This window comes from Mustela erminea, chromosome 15, assembly GCF_009829155.1.
Source record: "Mustela erminea isolate mMusErm1 chromosome 15, mMusErm1.Pri, whole genome shotgun sequence".
Lineage (NCBI taxonomy): Eukaryota > Metazoa > Chordata > Mammalia > Carnivora > Mustelidae > Mustela > Mustela erminea.
The window spans coordinates 85,894,507-85,920,844 of NC_045628.1; the positions used below are offsets into that span (position 1 = coordinate 85,894,507).

Genomic DNA, 26,338 nt, shown 5'->3' on the forward strand with positions numbered 1-26,338 from the left:
TAAAAACCAGCTGACAGTCAGCAGAGCATCTTCTCATCCCATACCCTAGTGAGGACTTGATGGGGGACTTTGGCCCCTGTAACAGCTTGTTTTTCTTTAGTGGCCTGGAGCTCTAAATTATAGGATCTCACAGGCAGAGGAGACTTGGAGACCTACACTCCCTATGGTAGTGATAGCTCCTGGCTGGGGGGAGAGTCATGTGAGAAAGCTCCTCCTGAAGTGTTTGAGGCACAACTGTGGGTGGCCACCATGACAGACCCAATGAATAGCAAGGGGAGGTCTGCCCCTCCAGGTGAATATCTGCTTGAGACTCCCAGGTTCAGGTCCATGGTGAGACAGACACATACATGTGCAGACATGTATGATCAAATTGACAAGCTATCAGAGTCCACGTATGCCTCCACCTAGCTGCTATGAGGACCTAGGTCCACAACCCGACACTGGTTATCAGAAATGGCTGGATACAGTTCTGTGGCATGACCTAGCCTGGCAGCCTCAGTCACAGCATGGCTATGGGCCAAAGAGCACTAGCTGAGAATGGGAAGGGGAGCCCCAGGAGCCAGAGATTTCTGGGACTTAGGACACTCTTTCCACCCCTATTTCTTCTTGTGGTATCCTCTTCCTAAATGGATTCTGTCCTGATTCCTTTTGGTTAATACCTTGCATCCTCTTCTCTTTCATGTCTCTCTTTTACCAGCTACCTAACCAGCCAGAAGTACTCTCCCTTTTTCTGGGCCCCTTATCCACAATCCATGTTTCACACCCTTGAAGGCTTGGTTCAGATCCTGACCCCTCCTTGAACTTGTCCCAGGGCTCCAATTGTGGAGGCCCAGGGAGCGGTAGAAATACAGCATGCTTCTTTGCCTCTGAATGCCTCTCTCTTTCTTAGTGGTGTTCAGTTTCCCATGTGTTGGTCATTCCAGCATGACTATGTGACATCAGGGTTAGTGGCTTTGTCTGTACAGTCAGTTACACTCATGAAGTATGGTACCCTGTACGTGTAAAGGAGTGTGCTGTGGGATGTGGTGTGTGTGTGTGTGTGTGTGACACACTCTGCTTTTAAGGAACTTAAAGTCTAGAAGAAAGGATAAACCATGGCACAAATGGCTAACGTGGGAATATGATGAATAGTAGAGACAAGGCAACATGAGGACTCAAAGGAGAGAAAGATTGCAAAGAAGTTGAGAATTGCTGCAGGGAGCCTGGCACCTCTGGGCTAGGTCGTGGAGGGTACAAAGAGCTTTAGCTGACATAAGCGGACAGAGAGAGGAGAGACCTTCTGGGAAGAGAGCTGCTTGTGCAAAGGCACAGAAGGCAGAAAGTTCAGGCTGTCCTGGGGAAGCAGAGTCCCCTCTGGGGCTGAGGCCTTCAGTATGGCACAGGAGGCTGGGGCTTTCCAGCTTGGCATGGCCAGCCTTTCTGTGCTCCAGGAGATCACTGAAACCAAGCAAGGAATGTGGCTTACGGGTTCCCCTGAGGACTGGAAGATGGGTGTGGAAGCTCTGTGCTATGGCTGTACCTAAGTCCTCATGGTTCCCATCCCAAACACTTCTCAATCCTGAAACCAGGCTCCCCAGTAAAGCTGTTGAGGGCATTTGGTCTGGACTAGAGCACCCAATGACCAGCACCCTGAAGAGAGAATGGGGAATAGACTCAGTGATGGGAATACATGTCAATTTTCTCAACCTGTATAACTTTATTTTCCCTTACCCCAAAGATGGCAGACAGAAATCTGCACAAGCCAAGGTTTAGGCTCTGAAAGAAATCTGGGTATTATCCAAAAGAAGCATGTCATAAAACTGAGAACATGCTTTAGGCTTGTGGCCCCTTAGACACCCACTCCTTCCTATCAGGAATGAGCTGATTAACCAGGTTATGTTCTCTGTGGAGAAGGCACTCCTACAGATGGCCATCGCAATATCCTGTGTGACTCAGTGTCTCCCCAGGCTAGGCCAGCTCCCTCCGACACACACACTGCCATCTGTCACCTGGAGGAGCAGGGACAGCTCCCACTCCAGGTCTTCAATCCTCTGAGCCAGGTGGGCTCTTCTAACTCCCAGCATCAGGGTCTGCTCACTCTTCAGGGCCCAGGTCCCCAGACTGTCTCCTTCTGGGCCACTTGCCTCCACTGGGTAGGGTCTTTCTTCTTGCCACTCACAAGGGAAGATGCTGGGAACCTCCTGAAAAGGACACAAATAGAAAAAGGAGATGTGGCCCCTGTGAATTGTAAACTCACTCTTTCCTGAAACTACCATGTAACATTGGCAAGATGCTTGTCACTCTAACAACCTCTAGGCATTACCACCCTTCCAAATACTTGGGCAGATGCCAACAAGTTACCTCCAGGCAATGACCTCACAATTAACTAATAAAGACATAGTGTTCCCTGAGTTTATGTTGCTACAGTAATGCACAACAACTAATTATATCATTACATAATTATCATGGTTAATAATTTGGAATAATTATTGAATAATTAAATCTTGCTGCATTTTATAGCCCCTCAGCTCATCCTGTTTTTTTTTCTTCCTTAATACTAGAGATATTTATATAATGTCTCTTTAATCTTGAAGTATCCCTGTTATTTTATCCTCACCAAATCATCTGAGCCCCTCAATGCAGTCAATGATAGATCCTTGTGCTAGATCCCTCTGCAGTGGAACTGACATCATAGCTGCCTATCTGACTGGAGAGTGGCTGTCTAGAGACCCCACAGCTTAGTGTGACCTTTTTGGGAAAAGTCTAGATGAAGCTCAGGGAAGGAACAATAAACACACTGAGGAAAGAATACAAGGGGAAATTGGCATCTGCATTTGGGTTTCATAAGGAAGACCCACCTTGGGGGTTCAGGGAAACTTTTGGGCCTCAGGAGACTATTCCTTCAGCCCTGCTGGGAAGGGCATCTGTGCATTTCATGGCTGTTACACAGCCCCCGCTGTGCCTTTGTTTGTACACAAGATAAATTTTCCTTTATTCATTTGGGAGCACAGGTGACCTTTCTCATTGTTTTTGTCTGAAGAAGGAGGTCAGCTTGACCAAGAACAGATTTTCCAAATCTCCCAACATTAAGGCCCAGGCATATACAACGTTCTCATGGAACTCTCTGTATTTATGGAATACTGCAGTGCCCCAATGCTGTTCCTCCTGGGTCCTCACTCCCAGGGCCCTTCTTAGCTGAAGAAGGGATTCCTTGGTGACAGAGATGCCCATTCTTGGATGCCTGGTGAGAGGAGGTGTCTATGCATGCTCCTCCACCACTCAGAGCATTGCCTGTGTTTAGTGACTTAGTAAGGCAGGGAGTAGGGTGAGATGATGGAGGAATGGGCTTGGGTGCAGAAATTAAGAGTATGCAAAAAAAAACTCAGGTCAAGAAAAATGGTATTTTAAAGGAGTATTAAAAATTTCCAAATGGAAAACTAAGGCCCACAAGCTGGCTGCCTGCTTTAGTGGATAGAGTTTTATTGAGCTCAGTGCAGGGACAACTAAATCATCCCTTCTGTCTCTTGTCTTTGTCCACTCCAACCTTCCCTGTATTGATACCTCCAAAGACCCAAGTTAGGATGGAGGAGCAATCTAGATGACCGATGCATCTTGTGAAAAAGTCACTGTTCTAGAACCATGTGCTACTGGTTAGGCTGCATCTGAACTGCTTTTTTATTGTTCCCTTTTCATGTTCTTCCTCAATCTTTCCAGGCCATAAGTTTACTTAGAGACCCCAGCTGCAAATCCAAGCTGATTGAGTGGGCTTCCCTGTCTCTAGAAGTACTTGCCAAAACAAACAGGCAAAACCAAACTATGGCTGGTGGGATTTCTGATCAGAACTGGTTGTTCTGGTCTCAATCCCTTCTATGGCAGACTGTGAGACCCAGCTATCTGTGGGCACCTCAGGAGCTGAGGCAGTGGTCTGCTGGGCTTACCACAAATGTATTGCCTTCACTTGGGAGCAGTTGTGCTGGTTTGTCCTTTTCTTTCTGGAGCTCCAGGGCTTGAGCAGTGAGCCAGAAGAACTCTTTGTTCATCTCATCCAAAGTATCTTCCACCTGCCAAATCTTTCTCTAAAAACAAGGGACACATGGTAAAGGCTGCTGTGGAGGGATGCACAGGGACCACAAGAGCAAATAGCAGGACACCAAATCCAGGTAGGTGTGACCAGGGAGAACTTTCTTGTATGGGGCACATCTCAGTTGAATTTTCATGATAAACAGGAATTAGCTGGGTGGACAATGGAAGAAGGGCATGCTAGGCAAAGGGAACAGCATATATGAAAACATAGAGATATGAGAGAGAAAGAGAACACTCATCCATCTATCACTCCATCCACCTGTCCATCCACTCATAAGTAAAGAAAGATTTATTGAGCACCCAGTATTTGTCAAGCCAGTGATTAGTTCTGAAATTCCATTTGTGAACTTCCATGGGGTTTACAGTCTATCAAGAATGGCAGACCTAAAATAAGAAATTATGAGTGACTAATGCTACCTGTGGATTGCTGTGGGAAGGTTGCTATAGGAAGTAGTCCAGCTTCAGTTTGGTGGTAGCAAAGAATTTGTTTGTAAAAGTAGAAGGAGATGATACTGGAGAAATGGAGGTGATGAAGGGCTAGAGACAGTAGGTCACAAAGAGTCTTGTGCATTAGTCTCAGCTACTATGGCAGAGAATTTCTAATTAATAGAATTCAATTTGTGGGGAGTGTAGTGTGCTCAGCTAAAAAACTGCTTATTTCAGACTTTCTTCTAGATTGAGATTTCCATAAGTCTTGGACAATGAGATATAAAAGAAAATTGTTGAATGGATGGATTTTAGAAAACCTCATTAAAAAGAGAGCTGACTCAGTCAGTCTGTGCCCTTTTACCTTCCTACCTTTCCAGCAGCCATCTTGTGACCACAAGGACCATGAAGATGAAAGTCGTGTGCTAAGGGTTATGGAGCAGAAAGAACGATCCTAAACTTTGTAGATCATAGGTGCTGATGGGTTCGCTTTTGAACATGTTACATTTAAGCTATTTGTGGCATTCCCTCAGTTAATACAACATCCAATTGCCTGGCCAACTTGGCTGTCATGGATAGTTCACCTCTTGCTCCACACATGAAGTGCCAGATAAAATGTAAATACAAATGCAGAACCATGTTTCAATGAAAACTCTCTTGACGCCAGAGATGCAGAGACAAGTCAGTGGTAGGACGAAGCTGAAGGCACATGGCATGGAGGTATTTTTTCTTAAAGGCTGAGGTGTTAACTGCCATATTGAGGCTATTTGTGGTGGGAACTGGCCTGTGGCTGCCTGAGTAAAGTCTGGACTCAGTAACTTCTATGAAGTTGAATTAAAAACTCCTGGCCTGAGCGCATGGCCCATTGCTGAGCAAGCTTGTTGCTCAGGGCTGAGGCTGGAAGAGATTTGATGTGAGAAATTGGAACCATGAAGTTGAGCACACTGTAAGAGGCCAGATGAAAGAGAGAGATGAAGGATGTGGAAACTAACCTCCCAAGAGAACTGGAAGCAACAAACCTCATAGTGTGCAAGTGGAGACAATGATAGTTGCCCCACAGGGAGGCATGTACAGAGGATAATCCCCCTGAAGATGACTTGTGGATGAAAACACAAAATACGGAAGGAAACCCAATGGCATAAAAGTGAGCAGATTTGATGAAAATACCCTCAAGAAACTAGAGATAACAGTAAAATCTGAGCATAGCTATCATAAAAGTATGTTTAAAGTGTGAAGGAAGGGGGTGCCTGGGTGGCTCAGTCAGTTAAGCATCTGCATATGGATTTCAGCTCAAGCTCATGATCTCATGGTCATGCGATTGAGCCCCACATAGAGCTTCTTGCTCAGCAGAGAGTCTACTTGAGATTCTCTTTCTCCTTTATCTCTCCCCCTTCCCCAACATGTACACATACTCTTTCTAAATCAAATAAATAAATCTTTTTAAAAAATGTGTGAAGGAAGACCAAAAGAAGGAATAAAATTCATAAGGCAAGCACAGGAACATTATGGAGAAAATAAATCTAGAAATGAAAACACATGAAGAGAAAAACAATGGCTTACATATGGAACCAACTGTAGTGGGTTTGTAGAAACTTATGAGGAAATCACCTGGAATATGGAACCCAGAGGCAAATAGATAGGAAACATAATGGAGAAGTGAAGAAATACAGAGGTAGAAATTTTAAATGTTGTCTAGCATTATTCATTAATAGATGATGTTTTTTGCATATGCAATTTTATACATGTCCGTATTGTGTGTTCACTTTGCCATCTCATTGGACACCAAGATGCCTTCCTCACCTGTCAGTTCTTTGAGCAAAGGAAATGGATTTGACCTATCTTTAGACCTATTTTTAGACATAGCTCCCTCACACTCAGCCCTTCTTCTGTAAAAGCTGATTGAAAAAGATGGGGATCAGGGTAAGATCTCTGTCGCCTTCCTTATTTGTGTTTCTGAATGAGATCAGGCAGCATGATACAGAAGAAAAAGCAGAAGTTTCTGATAGAACGGGACTTAAAACTCTCTTGGGCAAGTTTACCTCCCTCTCTGACATTCAGCTTCCACAGCTGAAGAGTCAGTGGGTCTGTCTCAGAGGGTTTTTGTGAGGTTCACATGGGTGTTCTCTGTGAAAGCAATCAGCACAGTCCTGGCTCATAGGAGGCTCTCAACAAATAACACCTTTTCTTTCTGCCCTTTTTGGACACTAATGTGACTCCCTGTGGTTTTGACAGAGAGAAAATTAATCATGGCTTAGTGTGTGGGGATGATAGTTAAAATCATTACCATCCATTCTGGGTACCAATAACCTTCCATGTCATGTTAACTCCATTATGTCATGGACTGTCACAGCATCTGCTATTTTACTTTCATAAAGAAGGAAAGGGGGAAAATGTTCTTTCCATAGAAAGAATTTCCCAATCTGTGACCATCCTGGGTTGTGTGAAGGAATAGTGTCAGTGACATCTGTAGGTATTGCTATACCTTATAGGGGTGGCACTTGTTTTAAGTTAATGAGCAGAAACTGTAATCTCTGAGGATGCCTTATGGATACAACATTATGTTTCATAGGCTTCTTTCCCATTTCCATTCCTTTTACTATCAGATCTGCTCAAGTATCTTTTGATTAAAAAGAAATGAAAAACATAAGTATGCCAGAACAAAAGAATCTCCCAACTTACATTTTTCTTATCATAAAAGGTAACCCTGGCTCAGTGCAGAATATTAGTAAATATAACATTTAAATGTATAAATGAGTACATTAATATTATGATAACCTACTGAGGAGGTCTGCATGGAGGGTCCCACTTCTTTGCCCTCTCTAGACTTACGGCCTTCACCACGTTCTTCTGTGGTGCTCTCCCACTGTGTGTGAGCTTTTTTCTCATAGCTTGAAGCTGAACTCCACCATCTGACTTCCTTTGGGATTAATATAGGCAGAAGTCACCTGGTGCCAGTTTTGAGGCCAGGCCTGAAGAGATCTTTTGTTATTCTGCCAATAAATACTGTAAGAAGGACATGTCCAGGCTAGCCTGCTGGCCCTGGGAGGAAGAGGAGAGACCCCTGAAGCACCGTTGCCCCAAAACAGTGTCTCAGGCAAGCCCAGCCTGGATCTGGGGCCCAGGTGAAATGCAGATACCCTGTGAGATCTGGAACTGTGGGGCAGGCCTAGACCAAATTAGGTGAACCCCCAGACATAGGAGCAATAAATCCTGATTGTTCTTTGCTGCTGAGAATTTGTGTTGTTAGTCCTGCAGCAAAAGCTAACTGATACTCAGTAATCATTCTTAAATTTTGGGGTCTTCTCACTTCAGTTTTTCTCTCTCTCTCTTCCCTCAAACTACTCTCACTACTGTTTTTATGGCCCTCTCTTTCTGTTTTTCCCATGTGTCTTTTTAAGAATATATACACCCACATGTGAAATCATTCCACATGTGCAATTCTCTATCTTCATCTTTTACCTTAATAACATTGAAAATTCTCTATAACCTTGTTTTTCTTTTTCTTTTTTTTTTTTTAAAGATTTTATTTATTTATTTGACAGAGAACACAAGTAGGCAGAGAGGCAGGCAGAGAGAGAGGAGGAAGCAGGCTCCCTGCTGAGCAGAGAGCCTGATGTGGGACTCGATCCCAGGACCCTGAGATCATGACCTGAGCCGAAGGCAGCGGCTTAACCCACTGAGCCACCCAGGCGCCCCTATAACCTTGTTTTTCATAAAGGCATTAATATCTCATAGTAGAGCTCTACCGTAATTTAGGTAAACCCTTATATTATCAGAAATTTAGATCATCTCCATTTATTTTTATAACATAATAAATTTCAATGTCCTTGTTTCCTCATATTTGTCTGTATTTAAATTTTTTTCCTCTTAGACAGATTCTTAGGATTAGAGATACTGAGTGGACTGAATATTTTAGAGGCTTTTGACACAAAGTGCCAGATTGCTTTCCAGCAAGGTTTTAACTTTTTATCCTCAATTAGCCGGATGTGGTACATCTATCTCTGTCATCCTCACAAACAATAAAAAGAATTTATGTAGATATAAAAGGGCATCTAGTTTAACTAACATTTAATTAAGATTTCTCTGATTCTTTGAATACTTTTCATATAAATTTATCTGTTGGTATTTCCTTTCTCTTAGGGCTATTTACATATTTTTTTCTCACAGAACAAAAGTATCTGTTGATGGCAAATTTTGACCTAGAGAATCCTTTTTTATATTATTATATGATCATACCTATTGTTGCCTTCCTTTGGGATTCTTTTAAACCTTCACAGGCTCCCACCTCTTGCCCTTATGAATGTTATAGATGTAGGGGCCAGGGGCTGTCACCCACTAAGACCAGCCAACTTGGCATAAAGATCATGCTAAGTTTAAAACAATCAAGGCCAAAAAGACTTAAACATAATTTAGATAGAGGGAGAGAGTGGTCACCATAGAAAACTACACTGTAATGTGAACTAGGTGTGGTGGATAGGGAGGAATGGAGCAAGGCCTGTTGCATCAAAGTCCTTTCTATGTCCTATTGTTTCTGGATGATCCAGCAAGCATTTGTTGACCAAACATTTTCTCTTTTTCATCTTCCTGTGAATTGCATTTATTCCTTTGAATTCCCTATTCCCAACTTTAGTTCAGGATATATCTTCTTTTGTCTGATTTTAGGATCTCCTTGTCTGATTTTATGGATTCTCCATATGTATGAAATTAAATTTGATTTTCTCCTGTTAATCTGTCTCATGTCAACTTAATTCTTAGTCTAGCTAGAAGAACCTTGAAGGACATAGAAAAAATGATTTCCTCCCCTATATAGACAATCAGTGAACACTTAATGAGTGATTTTTTTTAACCTATATTCTCTAATCCTAATTGGATTGTATTGAACAATATTCTCCAATCCTAATTTTATCCTAATTTCTTTTCCCACAAAATATCCCTCCCAGTCATGTTTTCTCCACCTCTGTGTTTGATTTCTGAGCCCCAGAGTCACATACAGTGTTTAGGTAACAAGGAGGGCTGAAAGATGGGACAACCAAACAGCTGAGAATCCTTGGAGGAGGCAGAGACCCATAGCACTCTCTGAGGTGAAGAGGACATTGGTCACAGAGTCAGATTCCTACCTGCAGCTCAGGAAATGCTCTGTGCCTGTGTCCAGCTGTGAGGATCCACAACATAGAACTTGGGCTCATTTTATCTCCTCCTTCGGTGGCACACTGAGGGAGCTGTCCAGGTCCCAAGTCCTGCTGGAATCTAGGAAAAGGGAATGAGAGATATACTTTAGGCCTTTGCTACCCAGTAGTACATCTCCCCAACCAGAAAAAGAACATATTGGCCACTTTTAACTCCTCCCTGAGATGTCTGGGATTAGAGAAGGATGAGATTATTAACATGACAGAGAAACTGACAGACACACATAGATTCCCTGAAACTGCACCCACAAAACTATTCTTGTCTCAGCAGGTGAATGACTTCTCAGTAATGGGTACAGAATATGCCATCCAGAAATATGCCAAATATGCCAGCTTGGCATATTGATTATTTTCAGCTGAAGGCAATTGAGAAGAAACAGATATAAGACAAGTGCTCTGCTCTCACCCTATTTACCTGAAAGCAGGACATACATTTTACAGGTGCCGTGCAACACTCTCTAGGAAAGACGGGAGTTAATCAATGAGATAACTCTAGATGCTTATCAGCCTAGAGATGGCACCAGAGGAATTTACACAAAAACCTTGCTAAAACTGGCCCTTTTTCTCCACTAGTTCTCTCATATATTTACCTTCTCACAGATTGATGCCCTAGAAACTCAAAGACCTTTTCTTTTCTTTTTCTTTTGTTTTTTCACCTCTCTTAAAATTTACTGTTCTGTTAAGATGCTGTGTAAGCCCCAGTTCTAAGGACCCTTCCTTTACATTTCACTGAGCTCTTTCATGTGTATGTGCCTATAAAGTGTCTACTTTATAGGTTATTGTGAGGATTAACTTAGAGAGCAGATAAGAGTTTGCCTCAGGGGCACCTGGGTGGCTCAGTGGGTTAAAGCCTCTGCCTTCAGCTCAGGTCATGATCTCAGGATCCTGGGATGGAGGCCCGCATTGGGCTCTCTGCTCAGCAGGGAGCCTGCTTTCCTTCCTCTCTCTCTGCCTGCCTCCCTGCCTACTTGTGATCTCTGTCTGTCAAATAAATAAATAAAAAATCTTAAAAAAAAAAAAAAGAGTTTTCCTCAGGTCCAGTACATACAAACAGTTACTATGACTATTACCACTTATTGTTATTAAAGAGGGATGAATGGAGGAATAGACCATGCATCTAAATGCATGGAGAGAAATCAAGTTAACAGATCCATCTCAGCCTCTGGGTTGACTTGGAGAAAGAACAAGTCAACCATGAGGCTATGTTGTGGAGGAGACCGTGTGTCAGAGGAAGGAAAGTTGGAAGGAGATAGGTCTGGTGAAGTCCAGAGTCAGCCAGAGCGAATGTGGCCTTGTTCCCATGGGTGGGAATAAACCCAGTAAATGACATGAGTTCTGATGAGTTACTCAAACCAGCGAATCCCTTGGTAAACCAAGGTAGCCAGGACAATGGGTGAATTACTATGGGAAGAGCATCTCAGAGCCTTCAGCTAGATATGAGTGGGTTAAGGATTTAAATCCGGTTCTGGTTATGAAAAATACAATTCTCAGTGATGATGGAACAAAAGACTGCCTGAAGACTGGATAAGCTCACACTCTACAACCTCCCTACCACCCTCTACTCCTGGAGGAAACATATGTGATATTTTTCCAGAATCTCCCAAGTAACTTAATGTTAATGCAGTATCAGAGGGCCATTATCTTGTAGGTCTTCCTTAGCATATGAAAGTTCTTTTAAAACCTCCCTTTTTCTTTATCTCTCCCAATTCCCAAGTATATAGCCACCCTTCACAACCCTGTTGCAGCAGTTCTTTCTGCTCACGGGACCTGACCCTGTGCTTTAATAAAATCACCTTTTGTACCAAAGATATCTCAAGAATTTTTTCTTGGCCACAGGTTTTGAACCCTAAAGTTCTTTCCTATGTCATCTTTACTAAGGATCACAACCAAAGAATATAGCAGCTGTGTGCAAGGCCTGATGCTGATACCTGTCCCCACCTTGTACTTTGGTGCTCTTCATCCAAGGGCAGAGGCTGTGGCTTCAGGGTCATGTTACTTGCCAGGTGAGAGTCTTGTTGATAAGTAGGGAGAGGCTGTTCACCAACCTGATGAGAGGCCTTGGAAGAACAGACAGTTTTGCAACTTTCCTTCAGTTTTGGGCCCAGAAAAGAACTGTGATGGACAGGGGCATCATTGCTGAACCACCACGGGCACCTGCACTGATTTGAGCTTGGGATTTCGTGTCTTGGTGTGGCCAGACCACTGACTGCCTAGTTCTCCCGGGGGCCCCAAGTGTCTGGTCAGTAGCCATGATATGTGTTATGGTCTTCCTTTTCTTGCCCCCACAGGCACTTTGGGAACAAATGTGACTGTGATGGATTCTGCCCAGTTGCACTGGGGATATATCAGGCAGGGACTCCTGAACAGAGGCCCTCTGAGTCTTTTTTCCCTTTGACATGCTGTTCTCAGGGTAGGATCCATGAATTGTGCTTCTCTTCTGAGCTCTGTGTAAGAGGCCAGATTATCAAGGGGACTGGGGAGATTGTCTCTGACACACATCTTAGAGAAGATAAAGAGCTAAAAACAGGGGTTAACCTATGAGCATGGGCAGTGCACCCTAGATTTCTGAATAGAGCTCAGGGCCACCAGAAGAGTGTCAGGTCCGTGTGTGTGTGTGTGTGTGTGTGTGTGTGTGTGTGTGGTGTGCAGATATGTATGTATGCATGAGTTTGGTGTTTGAATGTGCACATGTATGTGGTTGTGTGTGGTGTGTACATGCATGAAAGTGTGCATGAATGTGTGCCTGAGTGTACACCAAATGAGTCTCCACAAGGTTGGGGTGATAGTGAAGATGTCTGGAAACACAAGAACACTTTATCACCCTGGGGGGTTTTCACCTTTCTGCTGGCCCCAGTTGGTTGCCCACATGCATGAGAAAGTGCTGATGCCAGGGCCACGATCACTCTGTCAAGCTCTGGCTGCAAGCCCAGGGGTGAGACACTGGTGGTGCAGCCTGGGGAAGGAGGACACAAAGACCAGCCTCATACACAGTCATCTCATCTGACCACAGATGACCCACCTTACATTTACTTGACTTTTTCCCATTTTTGAAGCTTTGTTGTGAGACTTTTGCCTTTTTATTCCATTTCTACCTCCATCTCCGAACCCACTTCTGTCTCTCTCAGTCCTTCAGGCAGTCTTTCCAATGTGCTAAATATATGTGGATTGAACCTTGACGACTACATCATGGTTTTTTATGTGTGAATAAAATTTTTATACATAATCTCTTCCCTTCTTATACAACTCCTTCTGTTTCTTCTTCTTCTTCTTTTTTTTTTTTTTAACTCAGAAATGTTTAAAGATCTTTCATCTCTATACATAATCTGTTACTTCTGACTGCTTGAGCATTTTTGAGTACTGCATTTGGCTTTTGTGCCCTCCCCTCTACTCCCCACAGCTGCCAGGCCAACTTAGGATACCTGCTGCCAAGACCAAGGCTGTGCTGGGATTCACACCCAGCAGTCTCCAAGAACTGCACTGTGACTTGCTGAAATACCTATTCAGAGGGAACCTGATAAGCTGCAGGGTAATTTTGCCAAAATATTATTTAATTGCTTTCTTCTTTTTAATTTTCTAACCTTCATTACATAATTTTTTGGAAAAAAGACAGTCTCTTCAATAAATGGTGCTGGGAAAACTGGGCAGCTATAAGTAGAAGAATGAAACTCGACCATTCTCTTACACCGTACACAAAGATAAACTCAAAATGGATAAAAGACCTCAATGTGAGACAGGAATCCATCAGAATCCTAGAGGAGAACATAGACCGTAATCTCTTCGATATCAGCCACAGCAACTTCTTTCAAGATATGTCTCCAAAGGCAAAGGAAACAAAATCGAAGATGAACTTTTGGGACTTCATCAAAATCAAAAGCTTCTGCACAGCAAAGGAAACAGTCACGAAAACAAAGAGGCAACCCACGGAATGGGAGAAGATATTTGCAAATGCCAGTACAGACAAAAGGTTGATATCCAGGATCTATAAAGAACTCCTCAAACTCAACACACATAAAACAGACAATCATATCAAAAAATGGGCAGAAGATATGGACAGACACTTCTCCAATAAATACATACAAATGTCTATCAGACACATGAAAAAATGTTCATCATCACTAGCCATCAGGGAGATTCAAATTAAAACTACATTAAGATATCACCTTACACCAGTTAGAATGGCCAAAATTAGCAAGACAGGAAACAATATGTGTTGGAGAGGATGTGGAGAAAGGGGAACCCTTTTCCACTGTTGGTGGGAATGCAAGTTGGTGCAGCCTCTTTGGAGAACAGTGTGGAGATTCCTCAAGAAATTAAAAATAGAACTTCCCTATGACCCTGCCATTGTACTCCTGGGTATTTAACCCAAAGATACAGATGTCGTGAAAAGAAGGGCCATCTGTACCCCAATGTTTATAGCAGCAATGGCCACGGTTGCCAAACTTTGGAAAGAACCAAGATGCCCTTCAACGGATGAATGGATAAGGAAGATGTGGTCCATATACACTATGAAGTATTATGCCTCCATCAGAAAGGATGAATACCCAACTTTTGTGGCAACATGGAGGGGATTGGAAGAGATTATGCTGAGTGAAATAAGTCAAGCAGAGAGAGTCAATTATCATATGGTTTCACTTATTTGTGGAGCATAACAAAAAGCATGGAGGACATGGGGAGTTAGAGAGGAGAAGGGAGTTGGGGGAAATTAGAAGGGAGGTGAACCATGAGAGACTATGGACTCTGAAAAACAATCTGAGGATTTTGAAGGGGCGGGGGGTGGGAGGTCGAGGTACCAGGTGGTGGGTATAATAGAAGGCGCGAATTGCATGGAGCACTGGGTGTGGTGCAAAAAATAATGAATACTGTTATTCTGAAAATAAAAAATGAATTAAAAACAAAAAGAAATAATGGAAGCCTCTATCTTCAGTTAGCTAGGCAAGGAGTAGGCTTCATTTAGTCTTCTTCATTCAGCTCCTGTCAGTGCCCATGGAGAGGATTTTTAGGACATGAAGTTTTTACAGCTTAGTCCCAGACCAATTTCAGAGGAAGGTAGCCTTTTATGTCCTTCTTCTCATGATCACTTGGCCAGGTGTTCCAGCCCAGATACGTATGGATAAGTTTAAGGAGAGGAAATTGTATTGAGAGGTCAAGGAAAGCTTTTAACAACATTGCTCCATCTCTGTGGTTTCACAGACCACACATGAACACAAATACACACACGTATACACATGTGCCAGGCAAGGTTTCTGGCATCTGTTTGACCTGCTTCCCCTTTCTGCAAGGGCTTTTGAGGACACATGGCCATCATCATGGAAAAAATAAGTGCTTGGATCTCAGCCTCAAACACATTCTTCCAGTCACCCACTCCTTTCCGTAGAGTGATCTATACTGAGGAACAAGAGGTGAGACCCTAGACCAGCCTGGCCAGCCTGTGTCCCCAACAGGGCCAGGAAGCTCAGTGGAAAGGACTGTGTCTGGGCTCTTGGAACTGGAGCCTGGTGGCTGAGTGGTGGGCCCTTGGGTTCGAGTGAGGTACATTCTTCCATGCCCTTTCAGCCAGAGGTGGCAGAGATGTTTAAGGGCTGCATGGTGGAGACTGGGCTTCTGGCTAGCCCTGCTCTGTCACTCTCCATGTAACTTTGGTGGAATTGACTTTTTAGCCTCTTTAAGACACTGTTCCTTCATCTATAAAATTATGGTAATGTCACTCATAGATTTCCTGTGAGAACTGAATGGGTTAATTGAGACAGTGCTTGCTCAGTGTTTACAACAGCCCTCAGGACTGTGGAGGAGAGCGCTTGGAGAAGCTGAGATCCCAGAGCCGCAAGAGTCCCAGACAGCTGTGCAAAGGTGGGTGGTAGCCCCCAGAGTCCCAGGCAGCTGTGCACAGGAGGAGTGGGGCATTCTCCCTTCCTTGGTCAGATGACCCATGTGTCCAGATCTTCTCCTGGGGATGCTCCTTGGTCCCCTCTTGATGCTGACAAGACAGCATCCTGGCCTGATGTCCAATAGCTGAGACAGGCCTCTGGGGGCCATCCTGTAAGGAGCTTCCATCAAGTGTTCTAAATGCTGAGTTAAGGGAAGGGCTTATTTTCTGATTGGACTGAATAGACAGAATAGATAGCCATCTGGTGGGATGCTGCCATATTATGGGCTATTTTAATTCTTTTTCCTTCCCAAATTAGAGACTAAAAAAACTTTTCTTCCTCTAAATAAGTCCTTTAACATGAATAATTTAAGGAAACATTAAGTCAGGCAGAAATTGTCTACCAGATTTAGGAATCATGTGTTTCCCCTTTAAAGTGGCTGTCTTCTCCCTACCTTCTTTACAACACACCCTGGGGATGAAGAACAAGGGATGTGCCCCTCAGAACCTGTGGGAATAAACAAGTAATCCATCAAGTTTATTCTCATTACTATGACTTGATGTTGTCCTGAGGGATATAATGTAAATTCTGCAGGTTTCTCTTAAAAATGGTTATGTTAGGCCAGAACTGGAGACCCTTCTTTCTTGGATCTGAGATTTCTTCCCTTGTGATGAGGCAAACACAAATTCTCTGAACTTCTCCCCCAAGGCTCTTGCTGACCAGGTGGGACTGAGGCCTGTGGGATTCTGACTTAAGGGGATCTTCTGGGGGCAAATCCCATTACTAGATTCCTTGTAGACAGTGGCTTCTATACTTAAGAATCACAGTGCACACTAAGAAATTCATTGTTTGCATGCTTCTCCATATATGTATGTATAATACTACAAGGAGAGTTGTATGAAGCCATATCACTTTTTATAAATGTGTGACTTCTGGTAGTTTTGATTTTATTCCTTTCTAGGTTTTTTTTTTAATGCTTATTGCAACTTATTAAACTGATTTATAGAAAGCTACAATCTGCAGTTTGGTAAACTGCTTCAAGAGACGGAAAGTCAGCTGATTTTCAATGAGATACCAACTTACGCCTGTCAGGATGGCTAAAATTAAATACCCAAAAAACAATAGGGGTTGGTAGGAATGCAAAGAAAGGGGAACTCTCTTGTACTGTTGGTGGGAATGCGAACTGTTGCAGTCACTCTGGAGAACAGTTTGGAGGTTCCTCAAAAAGTTAAAAATGAATCTGGCAATTGCACTACTAGGTATTTAGCTAAAGGATACAAAAATACAGATTCAAAAGGTTACATGGACCCTGACATTTATAGTAGCTTTATCAACAATAGCCAAATTATGGAGAGAGCCCAAATGTTAAATCAATTGATGAATGAATAGAGAAGATGTGGTATACACACACACACACACACACACACACACACACACACACACACACACAGGAATATTATTCAGCCATCAAAAAGAATGGAATCTTGCCATTTACAATGATGTGGATGGAGTGAGAGTGTATTATGCTAAGTGAAGTAAGTCAGTCAGAGAAAGGCAAATACCATATGATGTCATTCATTTGTAGAATTTAAGAAAGAGAACAAATGAACATATGGAAAGGAGGAAAAGAAAAAAAAAAAAGAAGAGAAGGAAACAAGCCATAAGTGACCCTTAGTGCTAGAAAACAGAAGGTTGATGGGGGGAGGAGGGCAGGGAAAGGGTTAGTAGTGGGATGAGTTTTAAAGAGGGCACTTGTGATGAGCACTTACTGTATGTAAGTGAGGAATCACTGAATTCTACTCCAGAAACCAATATGGCACTGTATGTTAACTAACAAAATTTAAATAAAAGAAAAAAAATCAGCTGATTTTATGCTGAGGTCTGGATTCAGACACGGATGACTTAAGCAACAAGCTTAGGTTTTCCTGCCTTGAAGTTGGGCCACCACAGAACATGCTTTGGGGCTGGGAAGTCTTTGCTGAGCCCAGGAGTGTTTGTTCCAGGAAGCACACAGCCTCCTCCAGTGTCCATGCTCCTGGCATGGGAGTGAACACCCAGGCTGTCTCTAGAGTGGAGGAGAAGGCTTGCATACTCTCTAGAAGCATGCGGCTAGGCCAGTGAGAGCTATGGGTAAGCCTGTTGGATGAATTGCTGGGTTAGTTTGCCTCCTGGGGGACACAGTTTTGCAAAGAACAGCTTGGTGGCCCCCTTCTCACCCCAAACTGGTGTCCACTGGACACTCACAGGGAGGGAGAGGGGCCAGGAGCAAGGGGATGACAACCCTTACCACTTACAACATGGAGGCGGGTTTCTCTACCATGGCAGCTGGAGCTGTGCTTTATCCAGTGGCCTAAACACAGGGATGTTGGGGCCATTCAGGGGTAGCTTGGAGACTGCACACCCAGAGCTGTCATCTGTCAGACCCAACCAGGATGATGCTCAGTTTTGGGCTCTAATATCTGAGTGTGACTGTAAGTCAGACCATGCAGGAAGACCCAGGGATGTCCCTCCACACCCTAACCCTATTCCCTATTCCATCATAAGCTTTGTCTACCACATGCTTCTTTACAGTGAACCGCAACACCCAGGTTGTAAAAGAAGCCGCCTTTATAACCTGGAAGGCGGTTATCTGGACTCTACCAGATGGCAGAAGTATTTCAGAGTATAGGCTGTTGTGGAAGGAGTTTCCACAGGGTCCAAAAAAGAGCCAATAAATATTCATCTACAGACCTATGGGGTTGCTGGGATTTGGGGTCAAGTGGACTTTAGCTTTCCATTATTTACTCTTTTGTATTGATGAAACTTTTCTAAGGAGCATGTATTGCTTTTGCCCTTTAGATAACAAAGCTAAAAGTATAAGCTAAGGAGACTCTCAAGGGCCTTAAGGCCCTTGTCACCCTGATTTCCTACATAAAGACAGCTCTTAAAGCACAATGATGGATGTGGCCAGCAGGAGAATAGGGGCAAACATCGCTCTGCTATGTTTTATCCGAGTCTCCCTCCCCTTCTGGCAAATCACGTCCCTCTCCAGGTCCAGGACCATTTTCTGTCATCAGGGTTGATGCTTTCCAGTTATGACATGGGGGTCCTGAGCACCAAGTGAGATGATAAATATAAGATATACAAAGTTAGGTGCTATACAAAGTTAGAGTTAATATTATGACATCATAATCCCACCCCTGGGCACCTGTCTCTCACCTAGAGGATGCTGCCAGGGCTCCCTGAGTGAAGCTGCAGTGTGGCGGCCCCAAGATTCCTTGCTCAGCCCAGTGGCTGTCCTGGTAGCAGCTGTGACCTCCATTTCTAGGTCTCCGCCCCTCCCCAGAACATGCTGCTCAGTTGCGCTGAAGTGCTGCAGAATGTCCTGGAAAAACCATGGCTGTGTCACTCTCTCAGTTACGAGTGTTCTTGATTCAGGCAATTTCCAGAAGTGGGTGAGGGGGGCCCCTGCTCCCTGGGATGGTGGGGGTGTCAGTGGCTTGGTTGTCTGGGAATTGCACTTGACCTTGAGGCCCTGGAGCTGCTGGCTGGCGCCTCTGTAGAAAGCCAGGGCATCGCTCCGGTGCTTGTTCAGTTGGGCCACCACATGCAGGCTCTGGTCCTCGAGCTTGTCGTAGAGAGTACGGGTGCTGAAGTCCTCTAGGGTCTTCACAGGGAGTGGCTCTCCTGCAGGAGAAAGGCATGGAGTGAGACTATGGGATGGAGCAGGAGCTGGAAGCAGAATCTGGGCCCGAGGGTGCTGACTCTGCAGCTTCTCTCCTTCCCTCTGGGGTTTTTGCAGGCAGGTATGCAGGAAAGAGGAGAGCAGAAGAAGCATGTGTAGGCAGAGGGTTAGTACTGGCAGGAAAGACAGGGGCTAGGTTTGATGGGAGCTGGAGGAGGTGGGAAGCCTTCCTAGAGGCAGGTAGCAGTGGCTGTGGAGAGAATCTCTTCTGTGGGGGTGTGACCAACAGGGATCCTTACAGCCTCTGTCCATTGTGCCTGGTGACACATAAGAGTTGGGTAGTGGGCACTGCCTTCCTGCTTTGCTGAGGGTGGGTCTCCCTGAGCTGGAGAAGATGGCAGCCCCCTGAGGAGGCTGTTTGCAGGGTTCTGCAGGCCACAACTGGCTGCCCCTTCCCTCTGCCTGAGTTCATCTCACTGTCCTCATGTCCCTATAACCACTCTATGCTCCCCTTCAACAGCTCTTGCCCCACCTGTCCCCACTGCTCTGTGGACTCCTGCTCAGCCTCGGGTATCCCACAGCACCTGGCAGACAGTAGAGGCTCACTAAGTACTTGTCTGGCTGAGGTGTCTCCTCTAGGCTTCAGGCTGGAGTGTGACCCAGACAGACCCCAAGGGAGTAAATCAAGCAACTCCACTAGGCTGCTGGACCCTGGTGGGGTTCTGTCACTCCCTGCAGGAATGTCGCTTGGTTGAGGGTCTTAAACCCCTTGACCTTCTTCTCCTCAAACCCATTCTACTCTGTTAGGACACATGTGAGTGAAGGGGCTCCCCTTCCAACTGCCTTTCCTGGTGGAGCTGAGTCTCAAAGGAAGAAAGAAGAAAGAAAGAAGGTGGTGTGAAGGCTCATGTCGGCCTAGGCCTTGTTCAGAGAATGGCCTGCAGGAGTGTGAATAGGAAGCTGAGTGTGTGTCCACTGCCAATCCTACACTACTCTTTCCCAGACCTGATGGGTGCAAGAGGGGAGAAGGGTAGTCCCATTCATGCTGGCACAGTGTTGCAGGAGATCTTGTTTTGGGTAACAAACATGGGCCAGACCTCTGCACAGCCAGTTTTGCCTTCCTTTCCTTCCTCTGTAGCCCAGGTGGGGTCTGTTCCCTGAGCTACCAGCTGTTCAGGTGGGAAGGGGGGAAAGCAGCTTTTCAGACCCCGTTCACCATCAAGATCTTCTCTCTATGTGCCCTGTCACATGCCCCATTGTATAGGGGCATTTCACCCTCCCCTACACGGTCAGTCCTTTAACCAAAAAAGCCCTGTGCCAGCATCTCCCCCTGTGGGAGATCCCTGCAATGAGCTCCCAACCCCCAGCCCTGACCCTGAATGGAGGCTTCCTTTGAAGATTAAAGTGCTGGCATTTACCCCTGATTCTGTGTACCCTTCCTGGTGTCCATACTGTACATGTTCTGCACAGCTGGGTTTGCTGCTCATCCCCCAAGGGGCGACCTAGGTTGGGAGGGATAGATTTGTCCTGGACTCAGTCAGTTCTCTATGCCTGCTGTCTTCACTATCCAGAGCTATCACCAGGAAAGAGATGAACAGCCTCTGATGCCCATGCAAAGTCATAGTCAGTGATAGCACAGAGGCAGGCCTGCCTTGGATGGTGTGTGTGTGTGTCTATGTGTGGGTGTATATGCAATGTGTATGTGTGTGGATGCATGTGGATATATGTGTTTGTCTGTGTGGATGTGTGGATGGTATGAGGAGGCCTGTGTTCAAGTTCACACAACTAGCAAGCCTCTAGTGCTGGTTTGGTCCCATGGCTGTGCCTTGTACTACTCACTTCCTTGCTTCCTCCAGGTCCCTGGCACTCAACTTGCTTCCTGTGGTTTCTGCAACATGGCACTTAAGGACAAAATGGAGGCAAACTTGAAGCTTTGTGAACCCACATCACTGAGAGCTTATAGGGCCCTTCCTCTGTCTCTTTGTCTGATGTCCGAAGTGAGGTAATCCAGTTGTTATTCCCAAGCAGAGGAAAGGTCTTGGCAGAGCTGCTTCTTCATGCACTTTTGTATACACTTCCTCCTCATGGCGGGGCCCAGTGGGGATGAGGAGGAACATGTGGTCCCTCTATGTCCTCCTGAAAATGGAGGCAATGTCCAATTCTCCAGGTGAGAAGAGAAGCTGACAGAGGCAGGTGAGTGATCCTGTAAAGGGCTTCCGTAGCAGGGCTTCATTTCTGCCCCTGCAGGGAGCTACAGCAAGTTAGCCATGAGCTGGAGAATTGCCCTTAGTTTCTTAAGAACTCCTGAGCAGCACAGTAAGGAGTAGAGAACTCTCGCTTCAAGTCCCACATCACCTACTATCTAAAAATTGCCACTTGGGGATCTGAGGGAAGCCACTCACATTTCCTTGAGCCTCAGTCTCTTTGTCTATAAAATGGAGATGGAAAACACCTGAAAACACATACTTCTAGCTACCATTGTGATGATCAGATGGACAGCATGAAGTTCTTATAAATCATCAGTGCTGTAGAAATATAAGATGTTATCCAGAGTGTGTATCTGGGGTGCAGTTTGGGGTAGAAGGCGGGAAGAGAGAAGGAGAGTTGTTCCACACAAGTGTGGTACCTGTGCCCCAGGTAATGGCTGTCTTCTTGGAATCCGCTTCTTCCTCAGAGTCCCGAGGATTAAGATCTTCATAGGATAGAAAGCTGGAAAAAAGCACCTACACACAGGTGGCACAGGGCTCACGTGGACCAGGAGTGCCAGCTATGAACATCACAGGTCAGCTTGGGAAGGCATTCTTTCCTGAGTCTCCAGGGTCAGCCCTGGGGTCATGAGTGTGGGCAGGGCCAGGGTGGGGAGTGGCCAGACCGGCCATGGCCCCTAGGCTGGGAAAGGAGTGAGGGGTAGAAGGGGACTTACCTGTCCCTGAGGGGCACATACTCAGTGGGCACATGAGGCCCTCCAAGTCCCCTCCACTGGGGCCTCCAAGTCCTCATAGGGCAGGCTTGGGCTAGCGGCGGTCTCAGTATGAGGCTAAGGCCTGTCAGCAGCATGGTTGCTAAGCCAATAGCTAGCAGCACTCCTGTAAGGGCAGGGGAGAGGGGCAGGGGCCATGTGATGACCACTCAGAGCATCTGCAGGCTTTATGCCTCAGGCACTGCTGGGCTGCCCCTCTCTGCCCTCTTGGGCAGGGGGCGATGACTGAACCACTGTCTGAGGCTCAGCCTGGAAAGCTCAGTGAGATTGCTTAAAAAGAAGCAGGAAAGAAGATGGATGGAAAACCCACAGAGGAGGTTAGAATAGGCGTCTCTGTGAGCCTATGACTCTACTCAGTGGCCTCGTTTACCATGACATCCTCCCTGTTCATAAGGACAGGTCCCAAAACTGAGCGGCTTGGGAGGCAGGGAGAAAGGGGGGCCCCAAGAAGGAAATTCAATTTACTTTACCTGGCAAATGAAGCCCTAGTTCAGGGACAAGTTTGTCCCTGTGCCCATCTGAAGTCTTTGGGGTTATGCCCAAAGGAACAGACAGGACTGGACATACACTTCAGGGTCCTGATGTGAAAGGCTTCTCCCATGCCCCCTCTGGGTCTTGGCTACTCTGGTCCAAGGTCAGTACCTGTGATCACTGCCCAGTCTGGGCCCAGGTTTGGCAGCCTCCGCCTGAGGACCCCGTGCCTGATAAGCTGATATGGGGAGGAGGGCTGTATAGGGGATAGACTGGGACTGCAGGCCACTCCTTTCTTCTTCACCAACACCACCATGAAGCTTTCAGGCAGCCCATTGTCTCGAAACACATATGTACCTGGATCTAGGAACTGGTGGGCAAACCTGGGGGATGAAAGGTCAGAATATGGGGATAGTCAGCTTTTCTGGGTTGTTCATTTCAGGCTAAATGTGAGTGACCTTAACCTGTGGCAGGACCCCTTCCCACGCACAGGAATAATGTGGCCCAAGGAAGCTGTCCATGACTCCCAAACCCTTCCACTCCATGTACTCAGGAGGACTCACCTGCCATTGGTCTCTTCTGGTCTTACCTCCCACAGAGTTGGTGGCTTCCCATCCTCCTCTGGTCCTTGTAGTGCCTCCCCAGCTCTGTCTTACACATGAGGAACCGTGGCCCCTCCAAGTTCCCAGACAGCTTAGCTGAGATTACCTTGAGAAGTTGAGGTGAGTTTCTTGTATCAAGTGCCTGAGTCTCCTGAAGGCCCCAAAGTCCCAGTGGGGGTTGCTGTTAAACAGATGCTGCACCTGGTACACAGGATAGTGGCTGGCTGAGCGATCTGGAGAAAGAGCAGGGTGGGGCTGGGTTCCAGGGGCCTCCTCAGTCCAGGCCTGGGCAGCTCACATCCTGACAGCTCAGCGTCTGTCCGTGGGAGAGTGAGCAAACTGAGAAGACATGTTTTCATGAAATGGCATGTTTCATCCTTTCATGTTTATAATAATAATCATTTAATAATCTTGGTGTCAGGGCACCTGGGTGGCTCAGTTGGTTAAAGCCTCTGCCTTCAGCTCAGGTCATGATCTGAGGGTCCTGGGATCGAGCCCCATATCAGGCTTTCTGCTCAGTGGGGAGCCTGCTTCCCCCCCCCCCCCTTTCTGCCTGCCTCTCTGCCTACTTGTGATCTCTGTCTGTCAAATAAATAAATAAAATCTTAAAAAAAAAAAAATCTTAGTGTCAGGGAAAGACCATTTCTTCCCCTGGCCTGAGAAATGTGCACACCAGCACATTGTTGAAACACAGTGAACAGGGGCCCCCACGCCCCCATGCCCTTTGTGCAAGAGCACAGCTGGCAGCCCTGGCACTCTCAGAGGTGAGACCCATTCAATTCTGTACCCCTGACAGGCAGTGTGCATGCAACAGGCACTCAATACATGCTGTGTGGGATGACTAAGAGGAGCAGCTAAGGTGGTGGATGGGGAGTCTGGCAGAAATACAGACAGGCCCAGACAGGCCATTCCTTCAGCACAGGAGGTCTTTCCCATGCATAGGTGTCAGTTCTTCTGAGCACTCCCATTCTTCCCAAAAGATGGGGCTCTGATCTTACCTCCCCGCTGTGTGGAGAAGGGGGAATGCAACTGGGTTCACTCCACACATGTAAATACCAAGGCTTAGAGGGAATGGAGGTTTCTCAGGTCCCAGTGGGTTTACAGGAGACCTGGCCTGGAAACCAGGGCAAAAATGTTTAGAGTTCATTTCCAGGATTTATTTCCCCCGTGGATGCTCATCGCCTTAGCACTGCTATGTGGGGAGGAACTTCAGTAGTTACTGACCCATGAAACCAAACTCTTCAACTATTTCTACCTGGGCCAAGGGGCCATTCTTCTGTTTAAATCAGGTTAAAAGCATGGCTGTGCCTCATACCCAGTGAAGCATAAATTCCAAATACCAGAGACGACTATTTTCAGCATTGCCTGAGGGAGCACCTTAATCTTTGAACCTTTATTGTGTTGTTTGTACACAGCATTATCTGTACTAATTTGTTGTGGTTATAAAACAATTAGCAGAACAGTTTATATTTGCCTTTATTTTCTATTCCATACCTCTCAGCCCTTGTTTTTTTCTCCTCAAAATCCATTTCTTTAAAAAAGAAATCTGTTGGAGAAGATAAAAAGAAGCCAGCCCTGGGCTGGCTTCTCTCTTGCCTCTCTCATGTCTTTAGAGCTGCAGAACTATCCCTGTCTCGGCCCAGCCAGTTAGTGTCCTGGGGCATCTCAGTGGGACAGCGCTGTACATCTGTCATCTGTGTGTGAGTAGGTGGGCTGGGTGTGTGGGGACTGCCCATCCACTCCACAGCAGCACCCTGGGGAAGTACCTGGCAGGGGAAATGGAGGAAATTAAGGTCTACCAAGGGCTCAAACTGTGCTTAATGCATGGCAGGTGGCACTGAACCCAAAGGGGATGAGACCCTTTTCTATCAGTAAAGGCTGTCTCATGGAGGAAAACTCTGTCTTGTTCTGAGGTTCCCAGGGATGGGAGTCACAGGAGACAGGCTTCTGCTCATTGCAAGGAAGACAATCCTTATAAACCAAGGTATCTGAAGATGTAGGGGGCTGCCAGGAGGGGTTGAGGAGTCTGCCTCTGGGGGGCTTCAGGCCCTGGATGGATGACCATGTGGTACAGAGTGGACATGCAGGAGGACTGGCTCAAACAAGAGTTCCCCTAAGTGAGTTCCTGCCTCCACCCAAGGCACAGAAGTCTGACCCTCATGGGCTGCAGGGAGGAGCTGCACAATGTTGGACTGGAACATCTGCTCTGAGAAAGTGCATGGAGGCCCACAGTGAAGTGTCCAATCAGGTTGAGAACAGGGGTACAACACAGGCCTGTGACTTGCCCCTTCAAAGGTGTGGTCAGTATGTGAAGTCACAGGACAGCCAGGCAGGGGAGGGATGAGAGAGTCAGGCCAGAGGAAGGGTCCCCAATGTACTGAAGTAGGAAACTTACTGTGGGGAAGAATATAAAGCTGGAAAAGAATCACATCCCCCTCTGCCAGGCAGACCACTGGATTTGGAATATGGGGATGGATGTGGGGGTCATGAGGGACAGAGTGTTCCGGTCCTGTAGTCCGATGATGCCTTTGCAGCCAGGGCTGGGATACAGGTGGTCCTGGGAGAGTTTGGAGAAGGAACGCTGTGGGACCTGGGCTTGTCTGGGGATATACACATACTCACCTATTGACCCTATCCTGTCTCGATTCCCTTTTAGGAGTTTCAGCCCTTCTGGGACCCTCACCTCCCCAAGGACAAGGTCTTCTGTGGTCCCTGCCAGACTCTCACCTCCTGAACACCAACACAGGGCTGAAAAGCTTCTCAGGGGCCTTAGGTGGGGGACCCAGCTTCCCATTTATTAGTGGAAGCATGCAGCTGCCCCTCACTCCTCCCACTCTCTGAGAAAGCCTGGGCTTGGTACCCTCCTCCACTTACCAAGGAGGAAGGAGCCAAGCATGTCCACTCTGGAGATGACAAAGCCAAAGATGCCATGGGGGCCACATTGGATCAGATGGACCCTGGCGTTCCCTTGGAAGAACTGGTCTGGACCCAGAGTGCTCACTATTTCCTGAGAACATGCAACACAGCATTATACACTTGGAGAGGACAGGAGGTGCAGAGAGGCTTGCAATGATGGATGACCA

The 26,338-nt window shown here is 46.1% G+C and overlaps 1 protein-coding gene across 4 annotated transcripts in view; it reads right to left on the reverse strand.

Annotated features, from left to right (window-relative positions):
- Window positions 1-1,676: 1,676 nt before the first annotated feature.
- LOC116573922 (SCO-spondin-like) overlaps window positions 1,677-26,338 on the reverse strand; it is a 182,532-nt gene continuing 157,870 nt past the window's right edge. For all 4 annotated transcript variants that reach the window (XM_032314335.1, XM_032314332.1, XM_032314333.1 and 1 more), the window contains 14 exons: window positions 26,130-26,262; window positions 25,651-25,812; window positions 23,457-23,488; window positions 23,243-23,361; window positions 22,825-23,036; window positions 22,126-22,288; window positions 21,829-21,911; window positions 19,044-19,204; window positions 18,737-18,902; window positions 12,512-12,627; window positions 11,613-11,731; window positions 9,606-9,735; window positions 3,918-4,055; window positions 1,677-2,180 (listed from right to left, as the gene is read on the reverse strand). In XM_032314335.1, coding sequence (XP_032170226.1) covers window positions 1,932-2,180; window positions 3,918-4,055; window positions 9,606-9,735; window positions 11,613-11,731; window positions 12,512-12,627; window positions 18,737-18,902; window positions 19,044-19,204; window positions 21,829-21,911; window positions 22,126-22,288; window positions 22,825-23,036; window positions 23,243-23,361; window positions 23,457-23,488; window positions 25,651-25,812; window positions 26,130-26,262 — 1,983 coding nt within the window. In that variant the 3' untranslated portion in view covers window positions 1,677-1,931. The remainder of the gene's footprint in view (window positions 2,181-3,917; window positions 4,056-9,605; window positions 9,736-11,612; window positions 11,732-12,511; window positions 12,628-18,736; window positions 18,903-19,043; window positions 19,205-21,828; window positions 21,912-22,125; window positions 22,289-22,824; window positions 23,037-23,242; window positions 23,362-23,456; window positions 23,489-25,650; window positions 25,813-26,129; window positions 26,263-26,338) is intronic.